General features: G+C 45.9%; 1 protein-coding gene across 37 annotated transcripts in view; it reads right to left on the bottom strand.

Annotated features, from left to right (window-relative positions):
• The window catches only part of MLIP (muscular LMNA interacting protein), a 177,235-nt gene that overhangs the window by 46,100 nt on the left and 116,127 nt on the right, over positions 1–15,008 (bottom strand). For 33 of the 37 annotated variants that reach the window (XR_010599470.1, XR_010599472.1, XR_010599471.1 and 30 more), the window contains one exon: positions 862–987. The exons of the other annotated variants lie outside the window; for them this stretch is intronic. Coding sequence is in view for 28 of the 33 variants with exons in the window: in XM_065587818.1 (XP_065443890.1) it covers positions 862–987 (126 nt within the window). In the remaining 5 variants the exon portion in view is untranslated. The remainder of the gene's footprint in view (positions 1–861; positions 988–15,008) is intronic. 37 annotated transcript variants of the gene reach the window in all.

Genomic DNA, 15,008 nt, shown 5'->3' with positions numbered 1-15,008 from the left:
GGTGCCTTGTTCCCATTTCGTCTGGCAAGAGAACTGCTCAGCATTGTGATCCTCTACAACCTACCAGATGGATGATTCACAGCATACTGTGTACGTTAATTGGAAGCTTCTCCATGAATTTAATTACATATTGTGTTAAAGGTTTTAATTCAAAGTAATACACACAAACACATATTTACCTATATAGATTGATAGATTCACACACATATAGTTGCTTTGAGACAGTGGCCGACCCAAGTCAGTAAGTCGCTCAGAAATGAAAAATACTGTATTATCACTACAAGGTGCTCTTAATGACCCTACAAGATGTTCTTAAAGACATTACACAAAGTGGCATGTTTGATACTGGAAGCAAAGTTTGATTTTAAATTGACATGGGTAACAAATTATCAAAAATAAGGGCTGGTTATCTAATCAGGCAGTTCTTGTTTATGTTATGCTTTGTATCAGGACACATTAACTTGCCAGTAGATGGTTCTGTATAAGGTTACAAAGCCTTCTAGTCCTAATGAGTCCATGTCTTAAAAAATTACATACAGATGCTACAAAATGACCATGATCATAATTCATTAATATACAGGCTGTATATTCATATACAGGCTATTTTCCACTCATTTAAAAGCCAGAGAGAAGGAGCTAAGCCACTGCATAATACGAAATGGATCATCATCTGGGCTGATACAATTTTAATAGTAAAGTATTTAAATATAAAATGGGAGGGTGGTGTATATATTGCTGCTATTTAATATATATGCACATAAATAAACAAGAATCCAAGATTCAACTTCATCAGCTTCTTAGGAAACTGACAACCACTACAAATTCAGGGCGGCGGGGGTGAAGTTTAAATAAAGCACTCACCTGCTCAATATCTGGATCTCTGGTTTCTTCAAGGTATTTTTTGAAAGGGTTTGGTTGATAGGGCTCCTCCGTTTTTAATAAGGTTTTTGTTTTCACTGGCCCTGGACGAATAACACCAGGCTTTGTCTAGATCCATAGCAAGCACAGGGGGGAAAAAGAATAGACATTTAAAAACCTGAAGTAGTAACAGATTATAGAAAATGATATTTATTTTTGGACATTTTAATTCCAGTTTTATTGAAGTTACCATATTTCAAAAGATGACATTTAAAAAATATACAAGGACCAAAATAATTCAATTCCTCATTGTTTTTGTTTCAGAATATGGAGAAAGGTGACACCAGTTGTGATTTTGCAGTCACGGAAAGCTCTTAATTAAGATCTATTTGTTATCAACCCAAAGGATAGAAACTAGCCTGCCTATCAAACTATTGTTTCTGCCACCTCTTGCTAGCTGCTCAACTGCATCCTAATAACTTCATCAAGTCATGGATTATGTATAACCACATCTGTTTACAGACAGCAAATTCCAGCATGAACTTTTCAAAAAGACATCGCAAAATGAAAAAAAACCCACACAATAAAGAAGGGCAACAGATGATGCAAGTATATCAACTAATAACTTTCACCAATGCATGGTAAGAAAGCACTTTTTAGAAAGGCCAGATTTAAACTCTGGCCAAATATCATATGAGCTTTCCCAGCATACTAGCCAAGAACTTGAAACACATTATGAACAGGTATTAGAGGGGTAGCCGTGTTAGTCTGAATCTGTAAAAAGCAACAGAGGGTCCTGTGGCACCTTTGAGACTAACAGAAGTACTGGGAGCATAAGCTTTCGTGGGTAAGAACCTCACTTCTTCAGATGCAAGTAATGGAAATCTCCAGAGGCAGGTATATATCAGTGTGGAGCTAACGAGGTTAGTTCAATCAGGGAGGGTGAGGTGCTCTGCTAGCAGTTGAGGTGTGAACACCAAGGGAGGAGAAACTGTTTCTGTAGTTGGATAGCCATTCACAGTCTTTGTTTAATCCTGATCTGATGGTGTCAAATTTGCAAATGAACTGGAGCTCAGCAGTTTCTCTTTGGAGTCTGGTCCTGAAGTTTTTTGCTGTAAGATGGCTACCTTTACATCTGCTATTGTGTGGCCAGGGAGGTTGAAGTGTTCTCCTACAGGTTTTTGTATATTGCCATTCCTGATATCTGACTTGTGTCCATTTATCCTCTTGCGTAGTGACTGTCCAGTTTGGCCAATGTACATAGCAGAGGGGCATTGCTGGCATATGATGGCATATATAACATTGGTGGACGTGCAGGTGAATGAGCCGGTGATGTTGTAGCTGATCTGATTGAACTAACCTCGTTATCTCCACACTGATATATACCTGCCTCTGGAGATTTCCATTACTTGCATCTGAAGAAGTGAGGTTCTTACCCACGAAAGCTTATGCTCCCAGTACTTCTGTTAGTCTCAAAGGTGCCACAGGACCCTCTGTTGCTTTTTACAGATTCAGACTAACACGGCTACCCCTCTGATACTTGACACCATGCAAGGCACTGCATTTAGCCGTATGGAATGGAAATCTATCAACCTCATGAAGAAACTTGCACAAATACAGACAGATATCATCTTCCTTTCCAAATGCAAACGGATGGACATCATACCAAATGGACTGAAGGTGAAAAATCCATTGCTATCTACATACTGCACAGACCACAGTGAGAGATTATGCCATACATTATCAAAGAAACTGAGGAACCACCTGATCAGCATCCTATACAGCAAACAGAAAAACATCAAGAAAGAGCTCTCCAACCTGGAGACTTTCATAAATAACCAACCCTCCACACAAATGGACTTTACTAAAATAAGACAGGAGATCTACATTACACACTTCACCTCTCTACAAAGGAAAAAGGACCGTAAGCTGTCTAAAATCCTACCTGCCACATGGGGCCACAACAGGGGTACCCCTAACTCACCCAGCAATATCGTCAATTTATCCAGCTACACACTCAACCCAGCAAAAGAGTCTGTCCTATCTCGGGGACTCTCCTTTTGCCCCAGCACCCCCACGAACATGATACAGTTCTGTGGTGATCTGGAAGCCTACTTTCGCCGCCTCCGACTCAAAGAATACTTTCATGATAACACTGAACAGCGCACTGATACACAGATACCCTCCCACCAACAACACAGGAAGAAGAACTCCACATGGACTCCTCCTGAGGGTCGAAATGACAGTCTGGACCTATACATAGAATGCTTCCGCCGACATGCACAGGCAGAAATTGTGGAAAAACAACATCGCTTGCCTCATAACCTAAGTCGTGCAGAACGCAATGCCATCCACAGCCTCAGAAACCACCCTGACATTATCATCAAAGAGGCTGATAAAGGAGGTGCTGTTGTCATCATGAACAGGTCTGACTACCAGAAGGAGGCTGCCAGACAACTCTCCAATACCAAATTCTACAGGCCGCTTTCCTCAGATCCCACTGAGGAATACACTAAGAAACTGCACCATCTACTCAGGACACTCCCTACACCAACACAGGAACAAATCAATATACTCTTAGAGCCCCGACCGGGGTTATTCTATCTACTACCTAAGATCCACCAACCTGGAAATCCTGGACACCCCATCATCTCGGGCATTGGCACTCTCACTGAAGGACTGTCTGGATATGTGGACTCCCTACTCAGACCCTACGCCACCAGCACTCCCAGCTATCTCCGTGACACCACAGATTTCCTGAGAAAACTACAATGCATTGGTGACCTCCCAGAAAACACCATCCTAGCCACCATGGATGTAGAGGCTCTCTACACAAACATCCCACATACAGATGGAATACAAGCTGTCAGGAACAGTATCCCTGATGATGACACAGCACAACTTATTGCTGAGCTCTGTGACTTTATCCTCACGCACAATTATTTCAAATTTGGTGACAATATATACCTCCAGACCAGTGGCACCGCTATGGGAACCCGCATGGCCCCACAATATGCCAACATTTTTATGGCTGACCTGGAACAACGCTTCCTCAGCTCTCGTCCACTCATGCCCCTTCTCTACCTACGCTATATTGATGACATCTTCATCATCTGGACCCATGGGAAGGAGGCCCTGGAAGAATTCCACCATGCTTTCAACAGCTTCCACCCCACCATCAACCTCAGCCTGGACCAATCTACACAGGAGGTCCACTTCCTGGACACCACCGTACAAATAAACGATGGCCACATTAACACCACCCTATACCGAAAACCCACTGACCGCTACGCCTACCTTCATGCCTCCAGCTTCCACCCCGGTCACACCAAACGATCCATCATCTACAGCCAAGCACTGAGGTACAATCGCATCTGCTCCAACCCCTCAGACAGAGACCAACACCTACAAGATCTTCACCAAGCATTCTCAAAACTACGATACCCACACAAGGAAATAAAGAAACAAATCAACAGAGCCAGACGTGTACCCAGAAGCCTCCTGCTACAAGACAGGCCCAGAAGAGAAACCAACAGAACTCCACTGGCCATCACCTACAGTCCTCAGCTTAAACCTCTCCAACGCATCATCAGTGATCTACAACCCATCCTGGACAATGATCCCTCACTGTCACAGACCTTGGGAGGCAGGCCAGTCCTCGCCCACAGACAACCTGCCAACCTTAAGCATATTCTCACCAGCAACCACGCACCGCACCATAACAACTCTAACTCAGGAACCAACCCATGCAACAAACCTCGATGCCAACTCTGCCCACATATCTACACCAGCAACACCATCACTGGACCTAACCAGATCAGCTACAACATCACCGGCTCATTCACCTGCACGTCCACCAATGTTATATATGCCATCATATGCCAGCAATGCCCCTCTGCTATGTACATTGGCCAAACTGGACAGTCACTACGCAAGAGGATAAATGGACACAAGTCAGATATCAGGAATGGCAATATACAAAAACCTGTAGGAGAACACTTCAACCTCCCTGACCACACAATAGCAGATGTAAAGGTAGCCATCTTACAGCAAAAAAACTTCAGGACCAGACTCCAAAGAGAAACTGCTGAGCTCCAGTTCATTTGCAAATTTGACACCATCAGATCAGGATTAAACAAAGACTGTGAATGGCTATCCAACTACAGAAACAGTTTCTCCTCCCTTGGTGTTCACACCTCAACTGCTAGCAGAGCACCTCACCCTCCCTGATTGAACTAACCTCGTTAGCTCCACACTGATATATACCTGCCTCTGGAGATTTCCATTACTTGCATCTGAAGAAGTGAGGTTCTTACCCACGAAAGCTTATGCTCCCAGTACTTCTGTTAGTCTCAAAGGTGCCACAGGACCCTCTGTTGCTTTTTACATTATGAACAGTGACAGCAAACAACCATTTGCACAAATGCAATTAGGCTTTACAGTACTAACATCTCAACTTATTCATCCTTCAGTCACTGGGGAGCAATAAAGGAATAAATGAATGGAAAAAAATAATTGTTTACTCTACAAAGTACAGCTGGTTGAAAAACAATATTTCCAGTTTGTGAACATTTTCAAAATTTGTTCTACGTTAGCAGTTGGGAGAAAAAGATTCACTCTCTCCATGAAGAGCATTCACTGTGGATGTAGGGGATCCAGGTTTAAGTCCCTGATCTGTCTGATTCAGACCAAGGCTTTAAACCTGGGTTGGCCACGTGCCAGAGGAGTTACCTATTGTGGGCTATTGTGGAATCTGTCTGTCTCTTCCTTATCCTTCCCCTGCCTCAAGTGAGGCTGTTTGTTGGGTGCTGTGTGTACTAGCTGGGTTTCTGTTAGTCTATGTTTGTTTTTTTCTTTTGTTACTTGCAGTTTCTTTCTTTTATGGGTGTTATTGGTTCCCTCCCCTTTTTCCTTGGAGCTGAGGAGGTTTTCTCCATAGAGTCCACTTCAGATGGGTTTAGTGATTTGATCTGCAAGCATGGGGTTTGGTGTGTCCCTGCTGCCTCCTGCACTGTGGAGGACGTGTTGCTGAGTGTAGGTAAGGTTATTGGCTGTGCTCCTGTAAAATCTGCCTCTCGAATGAGCAAATCCATAGTGATTTTCCTGGTCGAGGAGCAGTTTGTGAATTGTTTGGTACAAGAGGGACTCTGGGTCAAGGAGTCTTTTGTTCAAGTATTTCCCTTGTTTACTCCTGCTAATAAAGTAGTTTTTCCGATGTCATCCCCTTCCTTCACAATGAGACATGAGTGTCTAATTTCCCCATTATGTGAAGGGGGGAATATAGTTTCTGCTGGTGGGATGATTCTGCTAGCCTCGAATAACCCAGATGTGAGGCATTTTATGATGTTAAATAACCCTGAACAGCCCCTGAACCTGGTTTTAAAGCACCACATGGAGAGGGTGGATTATACAGTGTTTGCTACCTCTAAAAACATTGAATGTTTCCTGTCATTTGAGGGGTTCCGGCCCACACATTGCTGGCTTGGGGGTCACTGGTACGAATGTGAGACCCCAGGATAGTGGGGAGAGGGCTGGGACATCAAGGGACCGCCTGCATCTGCACTGACAGATTCCATCTCCCCCTCCCTTGCCAGACAGCAAGCCACCGCGTCCCCAGAAGAACCCTCTGTTGTGACTCCATAACCTGTGCTTGTACAGAAGCAAGTCCTGGAGGTTGAGGAGCACCTCCCTGCAGAGCAAGTAGAGGGGTTCTAGAGATGGGGGTGAAGAACAGACTGATGAGATGGATTTATGCGGGACTGGGTTTAAAAGAGCTAAGACTTTGGAGGCCCCTGAGCTGGTAGTGGCTGAGGATGGAGCAGTGTGCCCTGAGAAGGAGGATAACATTGTGTTTGGTGGTAGCTCCATGCCTGCAGCTCCCAGTGCGCTGCTGTCTTCCCGTGGTATGGTGAGTCCTCAAGCCCCCAATCCTGCATGCTGCAGTGATGATGCTGGGTCCAGCCTGGGGCGGGGTGGCCTACCCCTCTTGGGAAAATAGATATACCAACTGCCCACCCTGAATCTCTCTCCTTCATGAATGATGAGAGTATTGCAATGACAGCGCAATGTTCTTCTGAGCTGGTGGAGTCTGAGGAAGCTGAAGAGGATGATGATGATCTCTGTGTCTCCTTATTGGTTCCTGATGTTCCAGTCCATCAGATAGATATGAAAGGTGGGCACTATGTGGAGGAGATTAGTGATATTTTGAATAGCACTAAAGGGAAGCAGGGAGTTGAGGTTGAGGCCTATTTCCCTGATTTACCACACTTTGTTCACTCAGCTGCCCTTGTCTTGAGAGATATCCTGGTTGATGATGAGACACACTCCCATCTTAAGAAGTTGTTGAGAAAGGTGAGGAAGCAGGGATTGTTCAAGATATATAGGTCTCCCAATGGCTTGTTTTGTTAAAAATACTTTCTATCCCACTTTTCATTGTTGCTCTGCTGCTTGGCTCTCTCCTTCTAGTCTCCATGGTGCTGCTAGGGGCTAGACTGGATCACTTTTATACCATGAACGCCAGCATGAATATGGATGTTCAGTCTTCCATGTCTCCCACTCACTTGTCTGGTCATCATGATGACTCTCAGTATTTCTCTCCCTCATCCTGCCTGTGCTTCCCGCTGGCGCTTTAATACCAAATTGTTACAGGACCTGAATTTCACCCAGTTATTTGCTGTGTTTTGGAAGCATTGGCAGCAGCACAAGCCTCTGTCTGAGTCCTTGAGACAGTAGTGGAATGTCGGGAAGGTCCAGATACAAATGTTCTGCCAGCAGTATACCCAGCCTGCCACGTGGTCCTTGTATCATGAGTGGAATGAGACGTCTTGCACCTTTTTGGCAATGTTGATGTGGGAAACCCAGTGCAGATTCCCCAAACCTTAACTGAGAAGTACCAGCTCCTGAGGAGCTTGGAAGGAGCAAGGAACCCTGGTTAAGGTCCGTTTTACTCAGTTCCGTGAAAATGATGCTCCCTCCAAGGTTCTGTTTCAGGTTAGAGAAAAAGTCTACAGATCATGGGCAGGATTTTTGCCTCTGGCTGCCAAATGGTCATCTGACAGCTGACCCTGCTGAGATCTGGAAAGCAGCTTTTGCTTTTTACAGTACTCTGTACTCATCTGAAGCCTGTGATGTCCTGGCAATGGAAGAGCTGCACCAGGGGTTACCCCATCTGACTGGTGAGGAAAAGCAGTGCCTGGACATCTCGCTATTGCTACAGGAGCTCTCTGGTGCAGTCCAGCAGCCCCCTACAGCCAAGGCCTCAGGCATCAATAGGCTGCCATCTTAATTTTACAAGCATTTCTGGCATTTGATTGGTCCTGACATTTTTCTAGTGGTGCTGGAGTGTGCCCAGGAGATAGCACTGCCCCTCAGTTGCCACAGGGCAGTGATCAACCTGCTGCACAAAAAAGGGGACCTTTGTGACTTATGGAACTGGAGACCTATCTCTTTTCTCTGTTCTGATTATAAGATTTTATCCAGGGCCTTAGCCAACCGACCAAGTCTGGACTCTGATACATGCTGATCAAACATATTGTATTCTTAAACACTGTATTTTGGATAATTTTTTTTTAATTCATTATATTTTTAATGTGAACTAATGTAGTCTGGATGTGGGGCTTATTTCAATGGACCAAAAGAAGGCCTTTAGTTAACCAAAGTTAGCTTTTCAAAACATTAGAAGCTTTTGAGATTGGGCCAGTGTTCTCTTCATATATTTCTTTATTGTACCATGAAGTTTTTAGTGTCTTAAAGATTAATGGGGGGGGGGTCTTAGCCACTGCTTTCTAGTTTGCAGAGGCATTCATCAGGGGTGTCCTCTGTCTGGGATGCTGTATGCTCTTAGTTTGGAGCCATTCCTGCATCTCTGCAGAAGCTGTCTGACTGGCCTTTCCATGCCGGGCTGCTGGATGCTTTCCCAGTTTGTCTGTCAGCCTAAGCTGATGATATCAGAGTTTTTATCACTGTGACAAGCAGGCATTTTGCACTTGTTTACAAGCGTATGAACAAGCACTTCTACCTGCATTAACAGGGCTCAGAGCAATTCAGTCTTACCGAGTCCTTGACAGTGTAGCGGTCCCCCTTTGTGGCCCCAGCAATTCCAATGGGGCACCTCTGAGATTAAGGTGATGCAGGTCTTTGTTGGATGTGAATGCTATATGCTAAGGAACAGGGCTGACTTTAGGAAGTGCGGGGCCCAATTCGAATACCCGGTAGCGGTCCGGGTCTTTGGTGGCACTTCGGCGGTGGGTCCTTCACTCACTCCAGGACCCGCCGCCAAAATGCCACCGAAGACCCGGAGCGAGTGAAGGACCCGCCGCCACCATGCCACCGAAGACCCGGACCGTCGCCGGGTGGGTAAAAAAATTAAAAAGGCGCCTAAGTTAGGTGCTCTTCTTTAGGGCACGGGGCCCTCTTAGGCGCGGGGCCCTCTAAGGTGTGGGGCCCTATTCGGGGGAATCGGGGGAATAGGCCTAAAGCCGGCCCTGCTAAGGAACTGGGAGGGGGCTGAGGAGAAGGTGCAAGGCCACCTGCAAAAATGGCCTGGCTCCTTCCTGGATTCTCTTTTCAGGGATGGGTTTTGATTGCCAAAATCTTGTGGCCTTAATCTTATGGCACCGGACTGTGTCTCTGCACCCTCCCCTGGGCCTTTTGGACTAGATTCAGTGGTATATAAATCTTTTTTTTTAATAATTACCACTGACTGTGCCCTGCTTTGCTGTTCCTGCCATTAGATAAAGGGAGCCAGGGACTCACTGATTTAACCAGCAGGGTGGTGGCCTTTCATCGCCAGTCTGTTCAATGGTTACTTTACTCTGACTGCCCACAGGCCTACAAATCCCTTGCTGTTTCTCTCCTCTATCATGCTGGGGAGATGGGCTTTGAGTCTCACCTATTTTTGTTGGCACCTGGTCGATTACGGAGTCTAGATTTGCCCCTATTTTAGAAAGGTCTTTTTAAAGCCTGGCGACTTTTGCAAAGTGCACAGCCAGACCAGCTGTTTTCCAGTTTATGGCTTCTGGAACAGTCGCTGTATTTTAACCCACTTTTGCCTGCTCTCCTCCAGGAGCTGTTTTCTGCCATTAAACAGGCTGGGTTGACCTAGATGTTCCACATGCTTGTTCCTAGTTAGTCAAGCTGGAAGTCAGGACAGCTGTTCAGACAAGAATCCAGTCTGTATGTCTTTTGAATAAGGCCCTTTCTGAATTCCAGGTGGCACTCGCTCAGTGGCCTGCTTAGTATTTGCAGAGAGTTTTTGCAGGAATTATTCTTCCAGGGGGAATGTTCTTCTCACTAGCTGTCTCCCCTCCTATGGATGAGATCCTTGTGCAACCAGGCGGAGCGTTGTCCTGGAAGGGTTTGGTGAATCTTCCTTTTGCAACCATGACCAAGCAGCTGCTCTATGGAATGAGTGTCAAGGTGAGGCATTATGCCACACTCTCTGATCTCTCTGATACATCCTGGAGAATGTCTATGTCCCTGGCTTGGAAGACATTGTTCAAACCTCCTCTTCCTAAGCACTCCAGCAATTTACAGCAGAGGGTCCAGCATAGCATCATAGCAACCAATCATTTTGTACACCATATTACTCCTACGGTGTCTGCAGAAGGCCCCTTCTGTTTGGCTTCAAACATGGTGTTTCATTTTTTCCTACATTGCCCCCATTTGATTCCTCTTTTTGGTTATTTTTGCAGCAGCTTTTCAGCAGTTTGGGATTGGTTTTCTCCAACCCCCTGTTTGTTCTCGGCGTGAGATACAGGGCTCACATTCAGTCAGTTTCCCGACTGGCGAACATTTTGCTGGGTTAGGCAAAACTAGCCGTTTTGAAATCTCACCAGAACAGAATAACTGATTACACCTTTGTCATAACTATAAAGGGAAGGGTAACAGCTGTCCTGTGTACAGTACTATAAAACCCCTCCTGGCCAGAGACTTCAAACTCCAAAATCCTTTTCCCTGTAAAGGGTTAAGAAGCTCAGGTAACCTGGCTGGCATTTGACCTAAAGGACCAATAAGGGGACAAGATACTTTCAAATCTTGGGGGGGGGAAGGCTTTTGTTTGTGTTCTTTGTTTGGGAGTGTGTTCGCTCTCGGGACTGAGAGGGACCAGACATCAATCCAGGTTCTCCACATCTTTCTAAACAAGTCTCTCCTATTTCAAACTTGTAAGTAAATAGCCAGGCAAGGCGTGTTAGTTTTCCTTTGTTTTTCTCAACTCGTAAATGTACCTTTTACTAGAGTGTTTATCTTTGTTTGCTGTACTTTGAACCTGAGACTAGAGGGGAGTCCTCTGAGCTCTTTAAGTTTGATTACCCTGTAAGGTTAATTTCCATACTGATTTTACAGAGATGATTTTTACCTTTTTCTTTAATTAAAAACCTTCTTTTTAAGAACCTGATTGATTTTTCCTTGTTTTAAGATCCAAGGGTTTTGGATCTTGATTTACCAGGAGTTGGTGGGAGGAAGGAGGGGGGATGGTTAATTTCTCCCTGTTGTAGATCCCAGGGGGGTTGGAACTGATTCACCAGGAGTTGGTGGGAGGAAGGAGGGGAATGGTTAATTTCCCCTTGTTTTAAGATCCAAGGGGTTTGGATTTGTTTTCACCAGGGATTTGGTGAAGGTTTTTCAAGGCTTCCCAGGGAGGGAATCTATTGAAATGGTGGCAGCCGAACCAGAGCTAAGCTGGTAGTTAAGCTTAGAAGTTTTTCATGCAGGCCCCTACATTTGTACCCTAAAGTTCAAAGTGGGGATCCAGCCTTGACATGGTGGATAGCGGTGGGATCATTTTAAACCCAAAAGCCAGTGAGATTTTTTTTTCCTTCTAGCTGCTTGGAAAGCCGATTTGGAAGTAGATAGATGCATATCTTATCTCTCCTTGCCTGAAGGCAGAGGTGTTAAGTTTTTTTAACAGGTCCTTTGTTAAGAGAAGGGTTCAATTAGCAAACTTGACTGGTAAAAGGACTTTACAAGCTGAATTGTTTTTTTTTTTCTTTTTACATCCTCGGGAGTAGCTAGTTAGAAAGTCTCTGTTAACTCAACAGCAGCCAGAGCTGAGAGCTTCCCAGTTTCAGTCAACTGCAGTGGGGTGTGACCCAGCACAAGAAAACAGGAAAATGACTACCAAAGAAGTAGCTAAAAAAATAGAACTGGCCAAACTAGAAGCAGAAGAAAATGAAAGAAAACATCAGAGACTGCTTCAATTAACAAAACTCGAGACAGAGCAGAGGGCAAGAGAAGAAAAAGCCAAAAAGGAGGCCCATGAAAGAGAGATGGAGCTGGAAAAAGCCAAAGAGAAGGCCCACAAGAGAGAGATGGAGCTGAAAGAAAAAGAGATGGAGATGAAAGAAAAAGAGATGGAGGAGAGAGAAAAAGAAAGGAAACATGAACTGGAACTAGCAAAGGCTAAGCAAGCTTTCACCCCCATCCCTGTTCCTGAGCCGTCCACCAGGGCCCCGTCTGTGTTACCGGAGACCCAGACAAAGGTGGTGGAACTGGATCCCCTGCCAACGACTGCAACAGCCGTAGTGGATCCAATCCCAGAGACCCAGCCAAAGCCAGTCCCAGAACCGGAACTGGCAACGCAACCAGCACCAGAACCATTGCCAGCACGGAGTCCAGCGCTTGCAAACCCGTCTACAACTCCAATGCCAGAGGGCACCAGCAAGCCTGAACTGGCACAAGCAGCAGATAACCCTACCCAAGAGGCTCAGCCAGAGCCTGAAATACCACATAGTGCACCAGTGGACAGCGGTTCACAGTCAATGGAAACAGCCCCAGCACCTGCATCGCTTCCAGAGGGACCAAGCCCCAGTCCACAGTCCAAGGAGGAACTGATGTCTCCAGCATCAAGGGAACAGTTCCAGGCCAAGCAGGAAGCAGATGACAGCCTTCAGAAAGCTCGGGCGGCGGCGCGGAGCACCCCACCGCCTCTCAGCTCTTCTAACCGATCCCGGTTTGTTGTAGAACAAGGACTTTTATACAAGGAGACTCTTTCTGGTGGGCACCAGGAAGACTGGCATCCTCAAAGACAGTTGGTAGTTCCCACTAAGTATCGGGTAAAGCTCTTGGGCTTAGCCCATGATCATCCCAGTGGCGATTCTGGGGTGAACAGAACCAAAGACCGGTTGGGGAAGTCCTTCCACTGGGAGGGAATGGGCAAGGACGTTGCTAAATATGTCCGGTCTTGTGAGGTGTGCCAACGAGTGGGAAAGCCCCAAGACCAGGTTAAAGCCCCTCTCCAGCCACTACCCATAATTGAGGTCCCATTTCAGCGCGTAGCTGTGGATATTCTGGGTCCTTTCCCAAAGAAGACACCCAGAGGAAAGCAGTACGTACTGACTTTCATGGATTTTGCTACCCGATGGCCGGAAGCAGTACCCTTAAGCAACACCAGGGCTAAAAGTGTGTGCCAGGCATTAACAGACATTTTTGCCAGGGTAGGTTGGCCCTCCGACATCCTTACAGATTCGGGAACTAATTTCCTGGCAGGGACCATGGAAAACCTGTGGGAAGCTCATGGGGTGAATCACTTGGTTGCCACCCCTTACCACCATGAAACCAATGGCCTGGTGGAGAGGTTTAATGGAACTTTGGGGGCCATGATACGTAAATTCGTAAATGAACACTCCAATGATTGGGACCTCGTGTTGCAGCAGTTGCTTTTTGCCTACAGGGCTGTACCACATCCCAGTTTAGGGTTTTCACCATTTGAACTTGTGTATGGCCGTGAGGTTAAGGGGCCATTACAGTTGGTGAAGCAGCAATGGGAGGGGTTTACGCCTTCTCCAGGAACTAACATTCTAGACTTTGTAAGCAACCTACAAAGCACCCTCCGATACTCTTTAGCCCTTGCTAAAGAAAACCTAAAGAATGCTCAGGAAGAGCAAAAGGCCTGGTATGATAAACATTCCAGAGAACGGTCCTTCAAAGTAGGAGACCAAGTCATGGTCTTAAAGGCGCTCCAGGCCCATAAAATGGAAGCGTCGTGGGAAGGACCATTCACGGTCCAGGAGCGCCTAGGAGCTGTTAACTATCTCATAGCCTCCCCCACCTCCAACATAAAGCCTAAGGTATACCATGTTAATTCTCTTAAGCCCTTTTATTCCAGAGAATTAAACGTTTGCCAGTTTACAGCCCAGGAAACAGATGACGCGGAGTGGCCTGAAGGTGTCTACTACGAAGGAAAAAAGGATGGTGGCGTGGAAGAGGTGAACCTCTCCACGACCCTTGGACGTCCACAGCGACAGCAGATCAAGGAGCTGTGCACAAGATTTGCACCAATTTTCTCAGCCACTCCAGGATGGACCGAACGGGCATACCACTCCATTGACACAGGTAATGCTCACCCTATTAGAACCCCACCCTACCGGGAGTCACTTCATGCCAAAACTGCTATACAAAGGGAGATCCAGGACATGCTACAGATGGGTATAATCCGCCCCTCTAAGAGTGCATGGGCATCTCCAGTGGTTCTAGTTCCCAAACCAGATGGGGAAATACGCTTTTGCATGGACTACCGTAAGCTAAATGCTGTAACTCGTCCTGACAACTATCCAATGCCACGCACAGATGAGCTATTGGAGAAATTGGGACATGCCCAATTCATCTCTACTTTGGACTTAACCAAGGGGTACTGGCAAGTACCACTAGATGAACCCGCTAAGGAAAGGTCAGCCTTCGTCACCCAGGCAGGGGTGTATGAATTCAATGTACTCCCTTTCGGGTTGCGAAATGCACCCGCCACCTTCCAAAGACTTGTAGATGGTCTCCTAGCGGGATTGGGAGAATCTGCAGTTGCCTACCTCGATGATATGGCCATTTTTTCTGATTCATGGGCAGAGCACATGGAGCACCTGGAAAAAGTTTTTAAGCGCATCCAGCAGGCAGGACTAACTGTTAAGGCTAAAAGGTAGACACAGTCCTGAGCAACAATGGTTTATGTAAGATTGAGGTCAAATAATTGAACCATTATTTTATGTGGTATAGAAAAGTACCTGGTAACTGAAAAATAGTGAAATTGGTTCCATTATTTTCATAGATTCATAGATTCATAGATTATAGGACTGGAAGGGACCTCGAGAGGTCATCGAGTCCAGTCCCCTGCCCGCATGGCAGGACCAAATACTGTCTAGACCATCCCTGATAGACATTTA

This window comes from Chrysemys picta, chromosome 3, assembly GCF_011386835.1.
Source record: "Chrysemys picta bellii isolate R12L10 chromosome 3, ASM1138683v2, whole genome shotgun sequence".
Lineage (NCBI taxonomy): Eukaryota > Metazoa > Chordata > Testudines > Emydidae > Chrysemys > Chrysemys picta.
Note: the sequence above shows the minus strand (reverse complement) of the source record. Positions and strands in the feature narration are given on the sequence as shown.